This window comes from Pteropus vampyrus, unplaced genomic scaffold (genome assembly GCF_000151845.1).
Source record: "Pteropus vampyrus isolate Shadow unplaced genomic scaffold, Pvam_2.0 Scaffold191, whole genome shotgun sequence".
NCBI classification, from domain to species: domain Eukaryota; kingdom Metazoa; phylum Chordata; class Mammalia; order Chiroptera; family Pteropodidae; genus Pteropus; species Pteropus vampyrus.
This window is the reverse complement of record NW_011888972.1, coordinates 56,070-78,852: the sequence shown is the minus strand read 5'-3', so window position 1 is coordinate 78,852 and position 22,783 is coordinate 56,070. Positions and strand designations below refer to the sequence as shown.

Genomic DNA, 22,783 nt, shown 5'->3' with positions numbered 1-22,783 from the left:
AAATCGTTGCCAACCGGTGTGAGGTGCAGGTCTGGTGGTGTGTTTTTAGTCGTTCTTCCTAGACGAAAATTGACGTACAGACTCACCTTTACTAACGAGCATTGGATTCCATTGGTAGATCAACGTCCTTCACAAACCACTATATGAACACCCAAAGGACTTGAAGCTCAGTGACGGGCGACTGCGCGTCGGCTACGTGAGTTCTGACTTTGGGAATCACCCCACTTCGCACCTTATGCAGTCTATTCCGGGCATGCACAACCCTGACAAATTTGAGGTAAGCGTGGTGTTTCCCTAGAGCCACCGTTGGTTTCTAGAACAAACCAAACAAACCAAACAGACCCGCAGTGGAGCCTTTATTATCGTCATTAGGTGTCAAGCCCAGTGTCTTTTGGAAGGGTTTGGGCCAAGGTTATTAAATAGGCTCTGTGTCGCCCTTCAGGTATTCTGTTACGCCCTGAGCCCAGATGATGGCACAAACTTCCGGGTGAAGGTGATGGCAGAAGCCAATCATTTCATCGATCTTTCACAGGTAGGTGAAATTCTTACACTTCTAACTTTTTTTTTTTTTTTTTTTGAGCAAATCGCGACTGGAACTGTTGGTATATAGCTTGTATTTTTCGTGACGGGTATGTAACCTCAGCTGCTACATATGGGCAACTGCTTTGACCTTATTTCCTTGATCATTTACATTTCTAATCGGCATGGATTTTGCTGAGGTTGCAAATGAAATTAGAAATATGGTGTAATTTGTGCTTGGACATAAAACTTCTGGAGATTGAGCCACCACTTGCGACAGTAGATACTTAATATTAACTGTGACTAACTTGAATAAAATGGTAGCTTGGAAGAAGAATCGATACTTCTATAGGCCTATTTATTTTCATGGGCCTCGGCCTTTGGTTTTCTTTATTTCTATACTTGTTCTAGGAGCATAAGTTTCATGATAAATTAAGATCGAAACCTGTCTATGGCCACGCCACCCTGAACGTGCCCGATCTCGTCTGATATCGGAAGCTAAGCAGGGTCGGGCCTGATTAGCACTTAGATAGATGGGAGACCGACCACCTAGGAAGATCGGGTGCTGTAGGCATTAAAAAAAAAAGATTGAAATCTGTGAGGGAATTAAGTTGCTGAGAGTGTAGACTAGAGTTTTTTTTAATAGACGTTGTTGACCACTTGGGTGACTATTAGTGATATGCAAAGTATAGTATACTATACTTTGGTAATTAATATACGAATCATGGCAGTCCTAGCAGAAGGGTTGTGAGACTTGTCATTTAATAAATAATATGTCCCAACATCTCTTGCAATATAACTCTTGCTTCGGAAGTACACCCGACTGTTTTCAATGTAGGGTTGGACTCTCTGTGTGGCCAAGAGGCCTATCCCCCCCCCACCGAGACCTTCAGGGACTCGGTGCTTGTTGACGGAGTGCGAACTCCTCACACGGCCTTCCCAGCCTCTCTGTGTTGGACCACAACCTTCTTTGCAGATCCTTGTCAGCCACCAGGTCACCCTCGTGGAAACCCCATACCAAATGGAAATGATCTACTTACCGTTTTTTAAACCCACCACACAGTTTCCTCTGGTTTTTCATTCATACTGTTCTCTACCCAGACTATATCCTGTCCGGCTCCTCAGACTCCTAGCCATCTTCAAAGGCCCATTTCAGATACCGACTCCTACGAAGCCTCGTTAGTCATTCAGTCTTGAAGGAAATTCTCCTTCCTCTGCACAGTTGACCTTTGAACAGTGCAGGGGTTAGGGACGCCCACCGCCGTGTAGTCGCAAATCCACATATAAATTCCACCTTCCCAGAAACTTAACTACCGACAGCCGCTGTTGAGCGGAAGCCTCACCGTTAGCATAAACAGTCAGTGAACACGTGGTTTGTATGTCATACGTATTACACGTTGTATTCTTAAAGTAAGCTAGAGAAGAGAAAATGTTATCAAGGAAATCGTAAGGAAGACAATACATTCATAATACTGTACTGTATTTATCAATACCATGAAGTTAACATCGTCTCTTTACAAGACGAGTCATCGGTCAGTGCCTACGTCAGGATTATCTCACAGGATGCAAAGCACTGGACGTTCTCAGGAGGGAGGGGGCATTCTGGACGGTCATGTAATTCTTTGAAAGCAAAGTTATGAAACAGTAGGAAAACTAACACATGATTACTTTACTGCTATGTACTCCCTCCCCCTCGTTAACTCCCCCCCACCTCCAACCCTGACCTACAGATGTTGCCGTCTCCCCTTAAGAACTGGATCTCTGAAGGTGGGGTGTCTCCTCCCACGCACTTGCGGCACGCATCCGGGGTATGGTCCGTGGCTCCACCTGGGGCGCAAACCCAAAACCTTCTGCATGCAGAGCAGACGTTCTAACCGCCACACTATGGAGCCACCGCCTATTAGTTTACTATGAACGAGCACTCACCTTAGGCGTACGTAAGGATGGGGGCTTCTGCTTCCATTCGAGTCTTGCATACGATGTTCTGCGTTGGCGACTACATAGGCGGTGACGATGATGACACAGGAACGTCTCATGCAGTTCTTGCCACACAGTTCTTAGATTTCCACACGAAGACACATACGCAGCCCAACCGCTAAGTTTATTGACTGTCTCGCATAATGATTATTTGCTAGCGGAGGTGGAGCATCATAAAGGCCGCCTCCTCGTCATCCTCACGCCGAGTGGGCTGAGGGAGGGGGAGGGCTGGTCTTGCCGTCTCGGCGACAGAGGCAGGGGGACGCAGGACAGGCAGACCAGTCCGTGGGACTCTTCAGAAATACATCGCAGTGTCTGTTGGACCTTTTTGCTCTTTCATTTCCCTAAAAATGAAAGACGGTCCCGCTCCTTCCCCCACCGTGTGCTGCTGTGCTGCGGGTCCAGCGCCGGCGTCCCAGAGGACCCCGCTGCCCCCGTGTCCGCCCGGTCCCCAGCACTGCTGCCTCCACATCTCCCTCGTCGCCTGGCGCTGGTTCGGGCGCGCTCACCTCCATCGAGTCCTCTGTAACTTCCTCGAGCGTGGCGTCACTAGCTCTTGAATTTCTCCAAGGTCCGTATCTTGAAACCCTTCACCCCCTGGGGATGGATCTTTTTGCCGCATCCACATCTCCATGATTTTCTTGATCGGTTCTGTTGCAAACCCTCTGAAGTCAGGCACAGCGTCTGGACACAGTCTTTTCCACCAGGAGCTTGTCATTTGGGCTTGGTGGCTTTCATGGCTTCTTTGATAATGAGGATGGCATCTTCAGTGGTATCGTCCCTCTAGGCTTCCGTGACATTCTCTCGCTCGGGGTTCCCTTCCGTGCCGTTGACCTCCATGGCGTCCCCCACAGTGTTGACAGTCCTTTCCGTGGGGACCGTGCCTGGTGAGCCTTAAAGGTCCTGACGACCCCTGACTCAGAGGCCGAATTAGGGACGTTGTGTCTGGTGCAAGTAGTCCATTTTGACGCCTTCGCTGACAAACCCATGCGGTGCTGTGTGGCCAGGGGCATCGTCCAGTTTCAAAGGAGCTTAAAAGGCAGCCCCTCACTGGCAAGGTGCTTCGTGACCTCAGGGACAAAGCAGCGATGGAACCGATGCAGAAAGAGGGCGCTTGTTTTTGTGTCTCGGCCTTCTCGTACAATCCAAAGACCGGCGGCTGGTGTTCATCCCCTCTCCCAGGCTCAGGGGTGAGCAGCTTCATAGATGACGGCCCTCCTGATCGTAAACCCCACTGCAATGGCACAAAGCGGAGTTAACCCATCCTTTCCTGCCTCAGATCCCGGTGCTCGCTTCTCTTCCTTACTAATAAATGTCCTTTGTGCCATTTTTCCCCCCAGGATAGGGCACTTGGGTCTGAATTAAAAACCTGTTCAGCCAGATACCCTGTCTCCCAGTGATGATTTTCTTAGCGGCATCTGGGAACTCGTCTGCTGCCTCTTGGTTGGCAGAAGCTGCTTCTCCTGTTAGCCTGACATTTTTTAAGCCGAACCGCTTTCTAAAATTATCAAACCATCCTTTGCTAGCATTAAATTCTCTAACTTCAGATCCTTCATCTTCCTTTTGCTTTAAGCTGTCACATAATGACTTGGCTTTTTCTCGAGTCATATTAGTCTATAGGCATGTTTTTCTTACAGTAATCCGGCATTTTCAATACGAGATAAAAAGATATTTCACGAGAAATGCAAGGTTTTTGAGCCTGCCGGCAGAGCCGCAGAGACGGCGTCACAAATTTCCTTTTCCTTTTTTATAATGATCCTGCCACTGGATTCATTTATCTTGAAATAGCGGGCAGCGCCGCTGCACACCTCACTGGGACATATCAAGCCACTGAACTTTTTCTCGTAACATCACGACATTTCTCTGCTTCTTGGGAGCACTTTCAGCGTCACTAGTGGCACCTGGTAACATCCCAGGGTGTTATTCAAGGTTTATGGTATCGCACTAAACGCAATGGAAAATACACAACTGTGCGGGATCACTTGTGACTGCGCTGTGCAGTTCACTGGAGAAATAAACTCACCTGGGGACGACTGGCCTCGCACTGCTGAAGCACTTGCTGGCAGCGGTCGAGCTCACTGTGGCAGTAGCCGGTGGCTGTGAAGTTAGATAATAATAACGTCACAGTTAATTTCATGGTTCAGTACTGCATGTTTGGGTTTATTTACATTTTTCTTGACTGCTAATGAAGTCCTGTATGGTCTCTGTGTGTGTGTCATTTTTTTATCAGTATTAACTTTTTATAATAGGTTCGTGTATGTATTATGGTAGTAAATGAGAAAGTAGGTTAGTGTCTATATTTTATGCGTTCATGGCATAACTCACTTTTTCTTAATTCTTTCAGTAGTTCTAGGTTATGGGATTCGTCTGCAAATTTTTTCAGTGTCACAGATCTCCAAAAATTGTTCCAGTTTATTTATTGGGGAAAAAAATGTGTATGAGTGGACCTGCGTCGTCCAAGCCCGTGTTGTTTAGGGGTCAAATCTACCCTGTTTTTCTGATGCTTCGGGGCCATTATGATGGCCCTTAACTAGATTTTTACCGTATGTTATAAGTTGTGTTTTGCATCTGGGAATCTGAATTCTGTTTAATGCCATAAAATCAAATTGAATGAGTCCGAGACTCTACGTAACGAGTTTTATTTTTTTTATTCCGTAGATTCCATGCAATGGAAAAGCAGCTGATCGCATCCATCAGGATGGTATACACATTCTGATAAACATGAATGGTTATACCAAGGGTGCTCGAAATGAACTCTTTGCTCTCAGGCCAGCTCCTATCCAGGTAAAGAAATTAATAATAATTGCTCCCAGTGTTTATTGGTTGTGTTTTTTTGCTTTTTTTTTGTTTCTGGTCTGGTTACCTGGCGTTGGAAACAATAGGGCAGATGCGCGTGACGTAAGAAAAGTAGTTCTTGAAATGTACGGGGACAAAATTTTGAGTGTAGAACTCAGCACCCACAGGTACATGTAGGGACATGCAGTTCATAGGTATAAATAATTGTCTTGTAAATTGGGAAAATATTTTAGTGCTTAGAAGTTGTATCTAAAATGCTACTGGATCGCTCTTGACAAGCGAAGTCAGTCCTCCTTGTTTTACTTATTTTCAGTGTTGGACCCTTTGGTTGAGGGTTCTTAGTCGGTTTTTGGTCTGCTTTTTTTCTCTTAGGCGATGTGGCTGGGGTACCCTGGGACAAGTGGTGCGCTCTTCATGGATTACATCATCACCGATCAGGAAACCTCACCTGCCGAGGTCGCCGAGCAGTACTCTGAGAAGCTGGCTTATATGCCCCATACTTTCTTTATTGGGGATCATGCGAATATGTTCCCTCACCTGAAGGTAGGTAGAAAAACAGTGCTATGGGGGAATCGCAAAGAACTGCGGTCATTTATTTTCTTGCCGTTGTTTCCGCGCATCCAACACGACGTGTCTGAAACTGTTTTTCCATTAGAAAAAAGCAGTCATCGATTTTAAGTCCAATGGACACATTTACGACAATCGGATCGTTCTGAATGGCATCGACCTCAAAGCATTCCTTGATAGTCTACCAGATGTGAAAATCGTCAAGGTCAGAACCTGCTTAATATTGTCAAATGAAGTCAAGTCATCTGCATCTGGGGTCTTTTCCCTAATGACGCATTTTGTGTCTTTTGCTTTTGTTTGTTTTTTTAGATGAAATGTCCTGATGGAGGAGACAATGCAGACAGCAGTAATACCGCTCTTAACATGCCAGTCATTCCTATGAATACCATTGCAGAAGCGGTTATTGAAATGATTAACAGAGGACAGATTCAGATAACAATTAATGGATTCAGTATTAGCAATGGGCTGGCAACTACCCAGGTGAGAAGAGAATAATAGAGCATGATATGTACCAACAAGAGGCATTTATCTTCATTAAATCTCATAACAAGTCTAGGAGGCAAGCACCGTTATTCCGTTAGAGACGAGGAAATGAGTTCAGTGGAAATTGACATCTCACATAGGTTTGTCTGACTGTAAAGGTCTCCTGGCTTCAGCCCAGCAGGTGACTTAGTGGGAGTCCATTATGTCAATGCTTTGTCATTCCCTGCCTGTGGCTTTACTTTTAGTGGTGGCGAACTCGCTCCTGTAACTAAATCATCCTTTTCCTAGTTAAATCCTACTCATCTTTAAGATTCTTGGTCCAGAGAGCTCCTCCAGGGATCTGTGCCTCTCTTTATCCCCGTATTTCTCCAGATAAATCCCCAGAATTAGAATCGCTGGGTCATAAGGTAGTTCTAGTTTGAATTTTTTGAGGAAGCTCCAGACTGTTTTCTGTAGTGGCTGCACCAGTCTGTCGTCCCACGAGCAGCGCACGAGGGTTCCCTTTTTTCCACATCCTCGCCACCCCTTGTCATTTGTCGATTTATTGATGGCGGCCATCCTGCCAGATGCGAGGTGATATCTCATTGTGGTTTTGCTTCACATTTCCGTGATGTTGCTGTGTAGTGTAACTTCTGTAATATTTGGGATATATCTTTCCATCCCACACAACACGTAATCTCCTGGTTTTATATTCGCCACTGAATTGAATTACTTTAGGGCCTGTGTCTTAGCCTCAGTAATGTAGTATGTGCCCAGTAAATATATATCGCATGCTTGTATACATAAGTATGTAGCTCTGTCAAGAGATCATAAGGCAAAGACGTCTGACCTCTTAGCATTAACAGTTAGAGTTGGACAACAATTTATACAATGGGTGCTCCAAGTGAACTCTCCGCTGTCAGGCCAGCTCCCTAGCAGGAGGTAAAGGAATTGATTATAATTGCTCTCAATGTGTACTGGGCTAAAAAGACCGATGTGTTTTTTTTCCCCTCTGGTTAACTGGCATTTGAAACAATAAGGCAGACATGTGTAAGTTAACAAAAGCGTAGTTCATGAAATGCATGGGGATGGAATTTCGAGTGTAGACAGACCCCAATGCCCTTACGTATGGAAGTGTCCGTACACGCCTGGAGTAGTTAAATAACGGCGTAAGGCGGTACCCAGATTGTGGGAATTGAAAGATTAGACTATAATTGTGCACACAGACGCTCAGAAATCGTGATGATCAATCAGTGTGGGGAGAAACAGTCTTAGTAGAGATTATTTGGAGGAATGCATTGACTTTTGAAGGGCGAGCGTGTTTTAGGAAAGGACATTCCATGCATGAAGAAAAGAGTGAGCGAAAGCTTGTTGTTGAATTGATACTGTTTTGCAGAGAACATTTCGGCTAGAGTGAGAGGTTTCATAGTGCAACACCCCCAAATTTAAGACGATGCTGTAACATTGTTCTTTTCAACTTAAAACGTCATGGATATTTTCTCCTAGTTCAGTGATGTAATTGATAATGGTCATACTGTTTTGCATCTTAAGGATTCCTTACTGATTAAAAAATATTGGACTATGCCGACTTTACAATCATCATATTTTCTTTTTCTTTCTTTTCTAGATCAACAATAAGGCTGCCACTGGAGAAGAGGTCCCCCGTACCATTATTGTAACCACACGTTCTCAGTACGGGTTACCAGAAGATGCCATTGTGTACTGTAACTTTAATCAGTTATATAAAATTGACCCTTCTACTTTGCAGATGTGGGCAAATGTGAGTATGTGCACAGGCCGTCTTACGGAGGCTCCCCCACCCCCATTTGGGAGCCGCTGTGCCGATTTCTTTTTTTTTAATTCATTCATTTTTCAGTTACAATTGACATACAATCTCATGTTAGTTTCAGGCGTACATCAGTGATTAGATAGATATAAACACACCTTACGAAATGACCACTCTAATAGATCTAGTATCCATTTGACACTGTGTGTAGTTATGACAATATTTTTGACTGTATTCCCTATGCTGTGCTTCACATCCCTGTGACTCTTTAGTAACTACCAATTTCTACTTCTTAACCCCTTCAACATTTTCACCCAGTCCCCCTCCCATTTGGCAACCATCAGTTCATTCTCAGAATGAGTCTTTTTCTGTTTTGTTTATTCTTTTGTTTTATAGATTACACATAAATCATGTGTGAAATCATATGGTATTTGTCTTCCTCTGACTTATTTCACTTAGCATAACACCCTCTAGGTCCATTCATGTTGTCACTAATGCAAGATTTCGTTCTTTTTTTATGGCTGAGTAACATTCCATTATATATTACATCTCCTTTATTGAATCGTTTATCAATGAACAGTTAGATTGCTTCCATATCTCAGCTGTTATAAATAATAGGGATGCACATATCTTTGCAAATTAATGTTTTGGATTTTTTTCAAATAAATACCCAGAAGTGGAATTGCTGGGTCATAAAAGGTAGTTTGTTTTAATTTTTTGAGGAACCTCCATACTGTTTTCGATAGTGGCTGCATCAATTTGCCATCTCACCAACGGTGCACGAGTTCTTTCTATATAGGATCATGTCTTCTGCACATGACGACAGTTTTCCTCCTTCCTTTCCAATTTGGAAGTCTTTATTTCTGATTGCCGTGGCTAGGACTTCCAATACTATGTTGAATAAAAGTGGTAAAACTGGACATCCCTGTCTTGTTCCTGAACTTAAAAAGCTTTCAGCTTTTCATTGTTAAATATGGGATTAGGTGTGGGTTTGTCATATAAGGCCTTTATTACATAGAGATATGTTCCCCCATCCCCACTTTGCTGAGAGTTTTTTTAATTATAAATGCATGTTGGATTTTGTAAAATGCTTTATTCTGAATCTGTTGATATGATATGATTTTTATCCTTTGTTTTGTTTACATGGTGTATCATATTAATTGATTTGTGGATATTAAACCAACCTTGCAACCCACTCGATCATGGGTTATGATCTTTTTATTATTTTACAATTTTTAAAAATTTATTGGGTGATAATTGGTTAATAAAACCAAATAGGTTTCGAGTGTATAATTCAATAATATGTCCTATGTATCTTGCGTTGTATATTCACCGCCCCAAGTTAAATTTCCTTTTGCCACCAAATATTTGACCATCCCCCGCTCCTTACGCCTATCTACCTTCCCCCTTCCCTCTGGTAACCACAGATCCACTGTCCTTGTCCATGAGTCTCTGATTGTTAAGTTTGTTACTTTTAGTTTTATATCCCATATATTAGTGAAATCATATGGTTCTCAACTGCTGACTTATTTCACTTAGCATGATAATCTCAGGGTCCATTCATGTTGTTGCAAATGGCAGTATTTCATCTTTGCTTATGGCTGAGTAATATTCCATTGTATATATGTACCACATCTTTATTCAGTCATATATCAATGGGTATTTTGATTGTTTCCATGTCTCAGCCGCTGTGAACAAATGCCTCTATGAACATTGGGGTGCATATAAAGTTGCGGATAAATGTTTTCAAGTTTTTTGGGTAAATATCCAGAAGAGGGATTGCTGGGTCATATGGTAATTATATTCTTAATTTTTTGAGGAGCCTCCATACTGTTTTCCGTAGTGTCTGTATGAGCTTACATACCCACCAGCAGTGTATGAAGGTTCCTTTTTCCCCACAACCTCTCCAACACTTGTTATGACTTGTCCTGTTGATGACAGACATTCTTAGAGGTGTGAGGTGGTATCTCATCGTGGTTTTGATATGCATTTCCCAATAGCTAGTAAAGCTGAGCGTCTTTTCATGTCCCTTGGCCATTTGTCTTCTTGGGAGAAGTGTCTGTTCAGGTCCTCTGCCTCTTTTTTTTTTTTAATCTACAAAACTTGAGAAGTGAATTTGTTAATCCTCACAACATCCTCTGTATTACTATCACCAGATAATAATTACGGAGTAAGGAGTCGAAAGGTTAAATTAGGTTTCTCCCCCCGCTCCCTGCAGGGAACTTGGTATTACTTTTGGATTAGAATGGAGCCGTCTGTGTTCTTTGGCTTTAAGTTTGTGTCCCTTTTGCTCAAATTTATCCATTTGTGGATTATTTTTTTGACGTAGGATTCTTGCAGAGCAGAGTCAGTTTTGAGATTAAAGTCCAGGTAAAGTCATCCTCTCGTCCAGTCCATTTTGGAAAATGCAGGGTTTGTGTGCCATTTCTTCGATGGCAGAAATCTCTGCAAATTAAAACTGCTTTTGCCCCTTTTGCCTCTCTCTTTTCCTCCCTAACCCTGCTCCTTCTCCTTACTACTGTCTAAATTCTTTTTTATTTTTAAAATTTTACTTCGAAGTGTTTTGAACAAATAAAACTGTACGAAGAATATTACACTGAGCTCTCATATCCCTACCACCTTGCTTTAGAAATAAAATATTAACCAGTATAAGCAGAAACCCCCAGGATCTTTGCCCCTGCCTAGTCAGACACCCTTCTCTTAAGTGTGACAGTGATCATTCCCATGTCCCATGTCTTTCTTTACATTTTACCACACATATACCTGTCTCCAAGCAATATGGATTATTATGTCGAATGTTTTAAAACGTTCTATGACTGGCATGATAAGGTTTATATCTTTCTGAAATTTGCTTTTTCTTTTCTTAGTGTAATATATTTAGGCGATGTCCCCTTGATATGTGTGGCTCTAGTTCATTTTTTTTTACAGTAAGGCATATACGTATACACACACACACACACGTATTCACACTGTGTGTTCACCTCTCATAGATTTCTTTCTGTCACCACATATTTGACCCCCTTTACTCTGTCTGCCTCCCCCCACCCCTCTGCCCATTTTTTAATTGGATTTTTTTTTATTGTTGAGTCGTATGAGTTCTTTATATATCTTAGAAATTAGGCCCTTGTTGGAGGCGTTGTTTGCAAACATCTCCCGTTCAGATGGTTACCTCTTTGCCTTGTCGATGGTTTCTTTTCTGTGCAGAAGCTTCTTAGTTCCATGTAGTCCCATTCATTTATTTTTACTTTACTTCTTCTCTTGTCTTTGAGGTCAAATTCATAAAATCCTCTCTAAATCCGAGGTCGATGAGGTTAGTACCTATGTTTTCTTCTATGCAGTTTATTGTTTCAGGTCTTATATTCAGGTCTTTGATCCAGTTTGGGTTAAGTTTGGTAGTATGGTGATAGATAGCAGTCTATTTTCATTTTTTTTGCATGTGGCTTTCCATTGGGGGTTATAGTGCAAGTTGAGACCAGTCTCTGTTTGTGCTGCGCTTCAGGCCGGTTGGCAGGAGCTGTAATGTATGCTGAGGCCAGTCGCTACTTGTGGATCTCGGAGAGTGTCACGCAAGCCGAGGGCAGCCACCCCTCGTGTGGTGTTTGTGGTCCTTTGAGTGAGTCTGCAGCATCAGCTGAGGAAGGCCTCTGCTGTGGAGGAGCCACCGAGAGACACTCAGGCCTGGTACAGCCACTTGGCTGGGGCAGCGCCTCAGGGAATCACGGGGGCGGGGTGGATGGTGTCTGCTTGGTGGAGAGCAGGGATTCGGTCGGTGCCTGCCTCTGCTGCCTGGGGCGTGGGAGAAGAGCTCCACAAAGGAACAGTTGTGCCCGCCAGCACTTCCAGCACTTCCGTCCCCAGAGAGAGTTGCCCCCACCCCTACACCTCCAGCCCTCTTCCCGAAGAAATTTAATTTAGTTCCTCTCCCTACGTCCCTGGTGCTTTTCAAGCTGCTGCTCCTGTGCCGGAGCTTGGAGTGAGCAGTGTGTTCTCTGGCCCTTTAAGAGCAGCATGGCTTGAGCTCCCACGGCCCTTTGTCTCTCTGGGACACAGTCCCCAATGGTTTTCACAGCTAGATGTTCTGAGGACCCCTCCTTCAGCACTGGTGCCTGGGACAGGGGAGCCTGGTGAAGGCCGGGACCACTCGCTTCTCCGGGGGGACCTTCGCAGCTGAGATGTCCCTCTCGATTTTTAATCGCCACACGTGGCTGTGGGGCCAGCTCATTCTGCTTTTCCTTCTCTCCTACCAGGCTTGAGATGGCTGCTTCTGTGTCCTTAGTTGTAGGACTTCTGCTCAGCTAGACTTGAGGCGGTTCTCAGCGATGGTGGTTCTGCAGTTTAGTTGTAATTTTGATATGGTCATGAGAAGAGGAAATCTCAGAGTTTACCTACTCTGCCGTCTTGCCCGGGAGTCTGTTGTGCTCATTTTGAGTCTTCAAAAGAGTGGCAGCTTTTTCAGCCATTATCGATGTCCTTCCAGTGTCTAAATATCACCTGATGAACGTTTTAAATTTATATATTCAAAAGCAGAGATCAGCAAACTTTTTCTTATAGGCCAGACGGCAAATATTTTCAGTTTTGCGGTCCATACTCAGTCACAGCTACTGAACTCTGCCTGTTGTAGCAGGAAAACACCGTCGACATAGTATAAATGAACGAGTGAAGTTGTGTTCCAGTAAAATTTGATGTACAAAAACTGGCAACATTCCAGATTTGGCTCACAGGCTGTAGTGTGCCAGCGCATGGTCTAAACTGATAGCAAAAGCTGTCGTGCACATCCACCCATTTTAAACATTCTTGCGATATTGTACAATTAAAACCAGGAATGAATGTCTACAGCCATGCCACCCTGAACAAGCCCGATCCTGTCTGATCTCAGAAGCTAAGCAGGGTCGGGCCTGGTTAGTACATGGATGGGAGACCACCTAGGAAGACCAGGTGCTGTGGGCGTAAAAGAAAAAAAAAAGAAGGGATTGTAAGCTGACAAGGTCCGTCTGTGAGGTCAACCAAGGGTTGCCTTGCCTAAAATAAATAAATGAAAATAAATAAATTTTTTTTTATTGTTGAGTCGTATGAGTTCTTTATATATCTTAGAAATTAGGCCCTTGTTGGAGGCGTTGTTTGCAAACATCTCCCGTTCAGATGGTTACCTCTTTGCCTTGTCGATGGTTTCTTTTCTGTGCAGAAGCTTCTTAGTTCCATGTAGTCCCATTCATTTATTTTTACTTTACTTCTCTTGTCTTTGAGGTCAAATTCATAAAATCCTCTCTAAATCCAAGGTCGATGAGGTTAGTACCTATGTTTTCTTCTATGCAGTTTATTGTTTCAGGTCTTATATTCAGGTCTTTGATCCGTTTTGGGTTAAGTTTGGTAGTATGGTGATAGATAGCAGTCTATTTTCATTTTTTTTGCATGTGGCTTTCCATTGGGGGTTATAGTGCAAGTTGAGACCAGTCTCTGTTTGTGCTGCGCTTCAGGCCGGTTGGCAGGAGCTGTAATGTATGCTGAGGCCAGTCGCTACTTGTGGATCTCGGAGAGTGTCACGCAAGCCGAGGGCAGCCACCCCTCGTGTGGTGTTTGTGGTCCTTTGAGTGAGTCTGCAGCATCAGCTGAGGAAGGCCTCTGCTGTGGAGGAGCCACCGAGAGACACTCAGGCCTGGTACAGCCACTTGGCTGGGGCAGCGCCTCAGGGAATCACCGGGGCGGGGTGGATGGTGTCTGCTTGGTGGAGAGCAGGGATTCGGTGCCTGCCTCTGCTGCCTGGGGCGTGGGAGGAGAGCTCCACAAAGGAACAGTTGTGCCCGCCAGCACTTCCAGCACTTCCGTCCCCAGAGAGAGTTGCCCCCACCCCTACACCTCCAGCCCTCTTCCCGAAGAAATTTAATTTAGTTCCTCTCCCTACGTCCCTGGTGCTTTTCAAGCTGCTGCTCCTGTGCCGGAGCTTGGAGTGAGCAGTGTGTTCTCTGGCCCTTTAAGAGCAGCATGGCTTGAGCTCCCACGGCCCTTTGTCTCTCTGGGACACAGTCCCCAATGGTTTTCACAGCTAGATGTTCTGAGGACCCCTCCTTCAGCACTGGTGCCTGGGACAGGGGAGCCTGGTGAAGGCCGGGACCACTCGCTTCTCCGGGGGGACCTTCACAGCTGAGATGTCCCTCTCGATTTTTAATCGCCACACGTGGCTGTGGGGCCAGCTCATTCTGCTTTTCCTTCTCTCCTACCAGGCTTGAGATGGCTGCTTCTGTGTCCTTAGTTGTAGGACTTCTGCTCAGCTAGACTTGAGGCGGTTCTCAGCGATGGTGGTTCTGCAGTTTAGTTGTAATTTTGATATGGTCATGAGAAGAGGAAATCTCAGAGTTTACCTACTCTGCCGTCTTGCCCGGGAGTCTGTTGTGCTCATTTTGAGTCTTCAAAAGAGTGGCAGCTTTTTCAGCCATTATCGATGTCCTTCCAGTGTCTAAATATCACCTGATGAACGTTTTAAATTTATATATTCAAAAGCAGAGATCAGCAAACTTTTTCTTATAGGCCAGACGGCAAATATTTTCAGTTTTGCGGTCCATACTCAGTCACAGCTACTGAACTCTGCCTGTTGTAGCAGGAAAACACCGTCGACATAGTATAAATGAACGAGTGAAGTTGTGTTCCAGTAAAATTTGATGTACAAAAACTGGCAACATTTCAGATTTGGCTCACAGGCTGTAGTGTGCCAGCGCATGGTCTAAACTGATAGCAAAAGCTGTCGTGCACATCCACCCATTTTAAACATTCTTGCGATGTTGTACAATTAAAACCAGGAATGAATGTCTACAGCCATGCCACCCTGAACAAGCCCGATCCTGTCTGATCTCAGAAGCTAAGCAGGGTCGGGCCTGGTTAGTACATGGATGGGAGACCACCTAGGAAGACCAGGTGCTGTGGGCGTAAAAGAAAAAAAAAAAGAAGGGATTGTAAGCTGACAAGGTCCGTCTGTGAGGTCAACCAAGGGTTGCCTTGCCTAAAATAAATAAATGAAAATAAATAAATAAAACCCAGGAACGAATCGATTCATGCTATGACCTTTCAGATCATCAGACCGGTTTGCATACGCAGGGTCTCTGAAGATTTTAAACTTTGCTATCCGTAATTGGATCTTATTCCATAGAATTCAAATGAAGATAGTCTTTGGTTGCTTGCTTTTTGATTAATGTCATTTTTTTTTCTTAGGAGGGAAGGGTGGAGGGTTAGAGGAAACAGATGAGTATAGGTTTACTGTCCTTTAAACTTCACTTCAGAGTGTTCAAAAAAATTAGAAAACCAAAAGCTTCATCATAAGTTTGTGGCAAATTTGTCAGCAAAAATAACTGAACTACACTATTTCTGTTCTGTTTAATATGAACATTCCTACGTCTAAATGCAGAGATACTAATGTGTTTGTTTACAGGGAGTTGCCCTGAGAGTGTTAGGTAATGTATATGTACTGTACAACTTTTTAACAGCCTGAAATACTCGGAATTCTGAAATTCGTCTGTTACCCTGCCTTTCACAGAAGGGACGATGAACTTGTGTGGTACATGGAGTAGCTGTAGATTGAAATCTGTGGTTGGCAAACTGGCCTCTGGGCCAGATCCACCCGCTGTCTGGTTTTGTAAATAAAATTTTATTGACACAACCACACCTACCTGTTTACATACTGTCTGTGGCTGCTTTCCAGTGACAAGGGAGAATTGAGCAGTTATGACAGAGTCCATGCGGCTGTGTTCTCTGGTCCTTTACAAAAAAAAAAAAAAAAGTCATCTGACACCTGATCTAGATTAGGCAAATAAAGTCAGGCAAGTGTGACCTAACTATTTGATGTGTCATGGTGAGGGAATTAAAATTTGAAATGGAAAATTCCTACTTCCTCGACCAAACTGCTACCAGTATCAGTTCCCACAGGACGTAGCTGCCTCAGATTTTGCCAATTAGTAGCTTGTTTCATGCCTTCTTAGATCAGTCTCCTCTTTCTTTTAACTCTCTTTGGGGACAGCTTAGCAGAAAGGGAACTAACAATCAGTTGATCTAATTTATCCACGTGAAGGAAAGACTTATGGTCACGGTAGGCCACTGTCTGGGTGAAGAGAAGAGAGTGTGGTAGAATTATTAGAGATCTATAGCAATCTTCCTGGAGAAGGCAGAGCCGCTATTAGTAATTACTCTCATTTTTCCTGTTTTAGATCCTGAAGCGGGTTCCTAATAGTGTGCTGTGGTTGTTGCGTTTCCCAGCAGTAGGAGAACCCAACATACAGCAGTATGCCCAGAACATGGGCCTTCCCCAGAACCGTATCATTTTCTCGCCCGTTGCTCCTAAGGAGGAGCATGTCAGGAGAGGCCAGCTGGCTGACGTCTGCCTAGACACGCCGCTCTGTAATGGGCACACCACAGGGATGGATGTCCTCTGGGCAGGAACGCCCATGGTGACTATGCCAGGTAAGTCACTGATAAATCATTGCGCTGGTCCTGGTTCTTCTTCGAATATCCTTTGGGGGAGACCCTTGCAGGCGAAGCCGTGTATACTAGAAGCCACATTTAGGGCAGGGTGATAAGAAAATGAGACTCGGTCAAGTCCGAGCACTGGGCTGCGTTCTCCCCATCCACATTGCGTGGCTGCTTAACATGAATAACAGTAATGACCATGTGCTATTTGCATTCTCAGTTGTGCAATTGTTCTTTCTTACTACAGGAGAGACTCTTGCTTCTCGCGTTGCTGCTTCCCAGCTCACTTGTTTAGGTTGTCTTGAGCTTATTGCTAAAAGTAGACAAGAATATGAAGACATAGCTGTGAAACTTGGAACCGATCTAGAATAGTAAGTAAACTTTTTTTTCATGGACAGATCATATGGTAAAGTGAAGAGAATCAGGGAAATTTAGAAAGAATATAGATGTTATAAAATGAAATAATAAAATAGGTGAATTGATCGTATGATCTCTGGATGAGAGAAGAGCGCTCTAACTTTTATGAATGAAGCGATTGAAAGGTAAAGAGTAAATGACTGAATTGAAAAGTAAGTCAAAAAATTAAAAGGCAAATAAAATATTTTTAAAAATGTCAAATATTAATAGCCTTGCTGTATAAAGACTGAAGAACATTGACATTTTAAATCCATTAATAGGAAAGTAAAGAAGGAAATAACTCACTCGAATTAAAAATACAAATGGTTAGCAAGAGAATGAATGTTTCAGCCTCTGTAGTAGAAATTAAAATAACATCGAGGCATACCCATAATTTGCCTATAAAACAAAAGACTTTTAACATGATACCAATGATGAGGGAGCATTGAGGTGCTGGCCTTTTCATACATTGGTGAGTAAATTGGTAGACCCCTTCCTCAAAGTTTTAAGATCCTTAAAAAAAAAAAAAAGCCAGAGCTTTGAGCCTAGTAATGCCCCATTTTCACTGCAGCATAAGAAAAAAAAAAAAAAGCACAACTTAAATGCCCCCAAATGGGCAGGAATTAGAGGGGTGATGCTTAGATAAATGATTCCTTATCCATACAATGAAATACAGTTTATCTTTTAACTGAAGTTTTTCTGGGTGATTTTTTTTCCTCTGGTTTTCTGAGAAGTAGCTTATTATATAGAACTTTAAAGAGGCACCCTCTGAGTCAGATTGCCTGGGTTTGAATCTACGCCCTCCCACCTACAAGTTCTGTGGCTTTGGACAAATAAGTCTCTGTGTGCCTTGGTTTTTCTATCTGAAGAATGGGGACAAATAATAGTACCTACCTTGCAGAGTTGTTGTATACTAGAAGCCACAAAAAAAGATGTTCCACATAAAACACAACAGTTATTGGTACATAGTAAGCATTCAACAGATGTTTAGCATTTATTTATTTTCATAATTGTCTCCATCGAATATCATATACACCTAAGAAAAATGACTGAAAATTTTGAGCCCAGTCATTAAAAAAAAGTAAGATTCATGTCTGTCATCCCAGAGATAACAACAGTAAATAATTTAGTGTATTTATTTTCCCCTCTTTAATTCCCCCTTCCCCCACTTCCACCCACGATCCATGGAGGTTGCCGTTTCCCCTTAAGAACTAGATCTCTGAAGGCGGGGCGTCTCCTCCCACACGCTCGTGGTGTGCACTTGGGGCCTGGCGCACCCGGGGCCAGGCATACCCAGGGCCTGCCACCCCCGGAGTGTGGTCCATGCCTCTGCATGGTGCGTGAACCCAGGACCTTCTGCATGCAAAGCAGACGTGCTAACCACTACACTATGGAGCCGCCCCCGTGTATTTTTTTTTTAAAACTCTTTGGAACGTAGTTGACGTCATACAGTACTTTCCCCAATATTTTATTGTGAAAAATGTTAATTTTATAATAAACGCTTACAGACCTACCATCTAGATTCTACCGCTGACATTTACTATGCTTACTTTATCTCACATCTGTTTGTTCCTCTGTCCATCTGGCAGTCATCTTATTTGACACTTCAAAGTCATTTGCAGACATCAGTTCTCTTCTCCCTAAATACTTCAGAATGGACATCATTAACTAGGGTTTAATTTATTTTTTTGAGGCAGAGTTTACGTACAGTGGAACACACAAGCACTTTTTTTATAACCCGAAGTCCTAATAAGATAGAGAGCATTGCCATCCCTCCAGAAAGTTCCTTCATGCACCTTCTCATTCGGTCCCATCAACAACCCTCAGTCAACCACTGTTCTGAAAAATTTCCCCACGATAAGTTAGTTTTACCTTACACAAATGGAACCATGCGGTGTATAACCTTAAGGACTACTTTCACTCAGCACGATGTTCTGAGATTCATCCATGTTCTTGGCTTTTATCAGTGTTCATTCCTTTTTATTGCTGAGTAGTATTTCATTGTATGGATGTCCCAGTTTAACCGTTCTCCTCTTGACAAACAATTTTTAAAAACATAAAAATTTTTTTTTTTTGGACAGCAGCATTAATATGGTCATGGTCAGGTTGAGGCCAACAGATAGATGCGCAGCCATTTTACTAGTTCTGTCAACAAACATGAAAGCAGCTTTTTTATTGATTTTAAAAATTCACAGGAGTGTTCCAGCTTCTGGCTCTAAAGTAATAGTTCCCTCCCTATAAGAATAATCTCATGGCAAATGATACATTCAGAAGCAGAGTGGAGAGAGGATCCCTCCATTCCCAGAGCCGATTGCGTTTTCCGTTTCTGAGCAGAACCGCACCCTTGGTGACAGAAGGACGACCTTTTTAAAAAAAATATCTAAATCAACAGCTTCGTTGACATAGTGCATTTTCCCCCTTGTTTTCCTATTTCCTTCAAATGCCCATAAATGAATATTTGTGCCTTAGCCATCGTGAAGAGTGCCTCCGTGGACCTCTTTGTGTGGCCAGGCGTCTGCATCTCCGATGATTTCTTTCGAATAGATTTTTAAAAATGTTATCGATGGTCAGAGGGTTATGACCATTTAGGGTTCTTAATATACACGTTGCTAAATCGCTCCCTGAAAGGGCAAGCAGTTTGCATTCTGAGCAGTAGTACGTAGGAAAAGGCACGTGTCACTGCCGATTCCTGTTTTCATTTCAAAGGTAGGAACGAGACGGAACGGGGTAAGCGAGGCGTGTCTTGGGTATACTTGTTTAGGAAAGAACGACTTTTTTCCAGAGGACACGAAGGCGAACTCGATTATAGGTGCTAGCATCATGCTAGGTGTAATCCTTTCCTTTTTTAGCAGCGGGGTAAAGGAGCCAGTCAGAAGAGAAAACGGTGTGAAGTTTGCTCATGTGTTTTACCACAAGGGTGACGAAGCATTTATTGGGGTGAGTTCTGAGTTTCCGCCCTGTTTGTAAACTTGCCGCTCTGTTTTTGTTTTAATCGCCCAGCCTGAAGAAGATTCGCGGCAAAGTGTGGAAGCAGAGAATATCTAGCCCTCTGTTCAACACCAAACAGTACACAATGGAACTAGAGCGGCTCTATCTACAGATGTGGGAGCATTATGCTGCTGGCAACAAACCTGATCACATGATTAAGCCCGTTGAAGTCACAGAGTCGGCCTAAATAAAGACTATGCACAGGAGAACCGCCCTGTACCTGAGCCTCAACCTTCTGGGGGAAAGGGAACTAGATGACAGACTTCTTATCTGTACAGTATCATGTTGAAGAATGGTGACACAATAATGATAATAGAATAGCACAGCCAGACTCACTTCCCTTCATTGCTAGGGAGAGACACAAGATGGGAAACCGCTGTTCTCCAAGGAATCGCCATAGAGTGTGGCGGCAGCAGGTGGTGCAGAGGTCTGGAAGGACCGCTCTCTCTTGGTCTTCCGTAGGATGCTTACTGTGGAGGGGAGACCTCGATTGTCGCGCCGTTTGTGATTCCATGGATTGATCAAGTCTTCAGAATTAATTTTTTTCTTTATATTTGGGGTATTGGAGCTTTTAAAAATGTTTGATTTCAGGTGTTTTTATTCATGTGCAGTGTGTATGATTCTCTTCTGATAAGGTTTTAAGCTAAAATGTTGCTCCCTGTTTTGGTTTCTGAACTCTACAGATTAATGGGGACTTGGCTGGTGTAGTCTTTTTATAGGTTTTATAAACCACTCGAGCCTATATCAGTTGTTTAGTGTCTGACCTAATATTTGGAGCTATCAGTGCTTTTTTTGCTGGTTTAGATGATGATTCAGAAGTTTTTCCCGGTCCATTTCCTTCTCTCCCCTTCCCCCTACTTTAATCTCTCCTGTAACTCAGCTAGCAAAACCAAGTCTGTTGAAAAACATCCCAGAGTGTTTCTCTAAAACACACCATCTGGTGCCAAATGCAAATTCTTAGGAATGATTGATTATGAAGGGCACGGTTGTGGTACTGTCGTTGATGATGATGATGTATAGATTTTTCTGGCCTGGTTTTGACCTCTCTCACCAGTGTTTTACCTTCGACTGCCACTCTATGCTGCTTCCGGAAGTGATAGTGTGTGAAAAGATTTTTACCTTCCTTTCTAAGGTTTTTTTTTTTTAAGTGAGTCCTGTTCTTCCTATTTCTGTCTGCAGAAATGAAATCCCAGGTAAGTATAAGTATTCAAATATTTGATCAGTAAGTCACAGTTACTGCGAATACATTGAATAACTTTCATCAGAAAACATGTTACAGGTAAAAAGCTCTGAAGGACCAGCTGTGTATATGAGTAATTATTTTTCGGACCTTCTAGGGTATTCTGTAATAACTGTCTTCTGGACTTGGTCGTGAAGTCTCTATGGGTTCAGGCTCAATAGTAGAGAACTGTACTGCTACTTGGTTTGGAGTACAAATTAGACTTTAGCCCTCCTGGAGCTTGAATTCTTGGTATTAAAAACCATAGGAATAAAATTACCGAATTTCAACAAAGGATTGAGGGCTTGAGGCTTAAAGAAGCCGACATATGAATATATGTTTTGTCTCGCTGTACTGCACTTATGCTATCCAGTAACAGATAATGTTTTTGTCTGCTAGTAGTGTTCTAGATTATAATGTCTTTCCAAAGCACTGAGGCAGTGCACCTATTCTGTAGTTGCAGCTGATGCCTGAATGTATCCTAGCTGACAAATTATTGATTAATAAGAACTCGAACTTCCGAAAGGTTCTTACTATTAACCAAAATCTGAGCAAGGAGTCTCAAATGTAATTCGTAGGCAGAATTACATGTTAATGAACTGTGTACCTTTTAACAATGTAAATCAAGAAACATCAGTGTAGGGATTTCTTAATTTATTTTTTACCCGATTGAACTATCAGTTAAAGGTTGCCAGGTGGTTGCTGAGAAGCTGATGTTTGAAATTCACCAAACTACTTAACATGGAATAGGATGATGTACTTCCAGTGCCCTCAAGGCTGTGAGCTAACAGCCGTGTAACATAGCACATCATTCCTCCTACAGGGATGAACGTTTTCCTGGCACGAAAAGTCGCCACTCTGGATAAAGCTTTGCTTATTGTAACAGGCTTTTGTTTCCAGGTGACATGTCTGTGGAAGACTTAATTCAGAATAGAGATAGAGATATTACTGGAAACTAATTGTTTTTTTTATTATACTCTGCTATATCAAAAAAGTAAAACATTTAAATTGTGCTACAGAAACCCAGATGTCTTGCGATCCTTAAACAATAAATGAATGATTTGCCCTTAATGTGGCTGCTGTAGTTTGTGTTCTGTTAAATCGAGTGTTGGACAGAATGACGGGATCATCCAGTGATGAGACCTACATTCGAAAAGCTCCAAACAACGAAAGAGCCAGATTTGCCTGGCGCAGCTGTGATATTGAGAATTATTTTGTTTTCTCAGCCAAGTGTGGCGGAGGGGTGGGGTTGGCATACGAACCTTTAAGATGACACGCGGCCTGCATCTCCCAACACACCGACTCACGCTTGTTCCCGTTTCACTTAGGACTGCTCTGGCTGCCCCGCCGGCACAGCCTCGTCATTCTCCACGCCCACTGTTGCCACTGTGTGCGGTGGTGGGACGCAGCCACCTGTTTGCGGGAGCAACCGAACCAAGTAGCGATGCGCCAGGGACCAGGACAGGCTGTTCAGCCTCCTATTAACTCAGAGAGATAAGTGAGAATTTTTTAAAAAGTAAAATTTCAGGTAATTTGCCTGCCAACTTCTGTGGATTATGCTCCTCAGGGACCTGATGTGGACTAGTTTGTCTGTTTCCTAAAAGGCAGTGTGGGGGAGGGAGTGT

At 43.2% G+C, this 22,783-nt stretch overlaps 2 protein-coding genes and 3 pseudogenes across 6 annotated transcripts in view; all 5 read left to right on the top strand.

Annotated features, from left to right (window-relative positions):
- Window positions 1-22,229, top strand: part of OGT (O-linked N-acetylglucosamine (GlcNAc) transferase) — a 41,470-nt gene extending 19,241 nt beyond the window's left edge. For both annotated transcript variants that reach the window (XM_011371419.2, XM_011371420.2), the window contains exons 13-22: window positions 119-277; window positions 443-532; window positions 5,155-5,280; window positions 5,665-5,835; window positions 5,948-6,064; window positions 6,169-6,339; window positions 7,949-8,101; window positions 16,297-16,549; window positions 16,803-16,926; window positions 19,952-22,229. In XM_011371419.2, the coding sequence (XP_011369721.1) occupies window positions 119-277; window positions 443-532; window positions 5,155-5,280; window positions 5,665-5,835; window positions 5,948-6,064; window positions 6,169-6,339; window positions 7,949-8,101; window positions 16,297-16,549; window positions 16,803-16,926; window positions 19,952-20,126 (1,539 nt within the window). In that variant the 3' untranslated portion in view covers window positions 20,127-22,229. The remainder of the gene's footprint in view (window positions 1-118; window positions 278-442; window positions 533-5,154; window positions 5,281-5,664; window positions 5,836-5,947; window positions 6,065-6,168; window positions 6,340-7,948; window positions 8,102-16,296; window positions 16,550-16,802; window positions 16,927-19,951) is intronic.
- On the top strand, window positions 967-1,093 carry LOC111746505 (annotated as a pseudogene).
- On the top strand, window positions 12,936-13,054 carry LOC111746482 (annotated as a pseudogene).
- Window positions 14,907-15,025, top strand: LOC111746481 (annotated as a pseudogene).
- GCNA (germ cell nuclear acidic peptidase) overlaps window positions 16,944-22,783 on the top strand; it is a 29,036-nt gene continuing 23,196 nt past the window's right edge. For 2 of the 4 annotated variants that reach the window (XM_023537432.1, XM_023537428.1), the window contains exon 1: window positions 22,353-22,686. The gene's annotated coding sequence lies outside the window, so the exon portion shown is untranslated. Of the gene's footprint in view, window positions 19,889-22,352; window positions 22,687-22,783 lie in introns of those variants that run through there. The other 2 variants (XM_023537427.1, XM_023537431.1) reach the window with 2 other exon arrangements.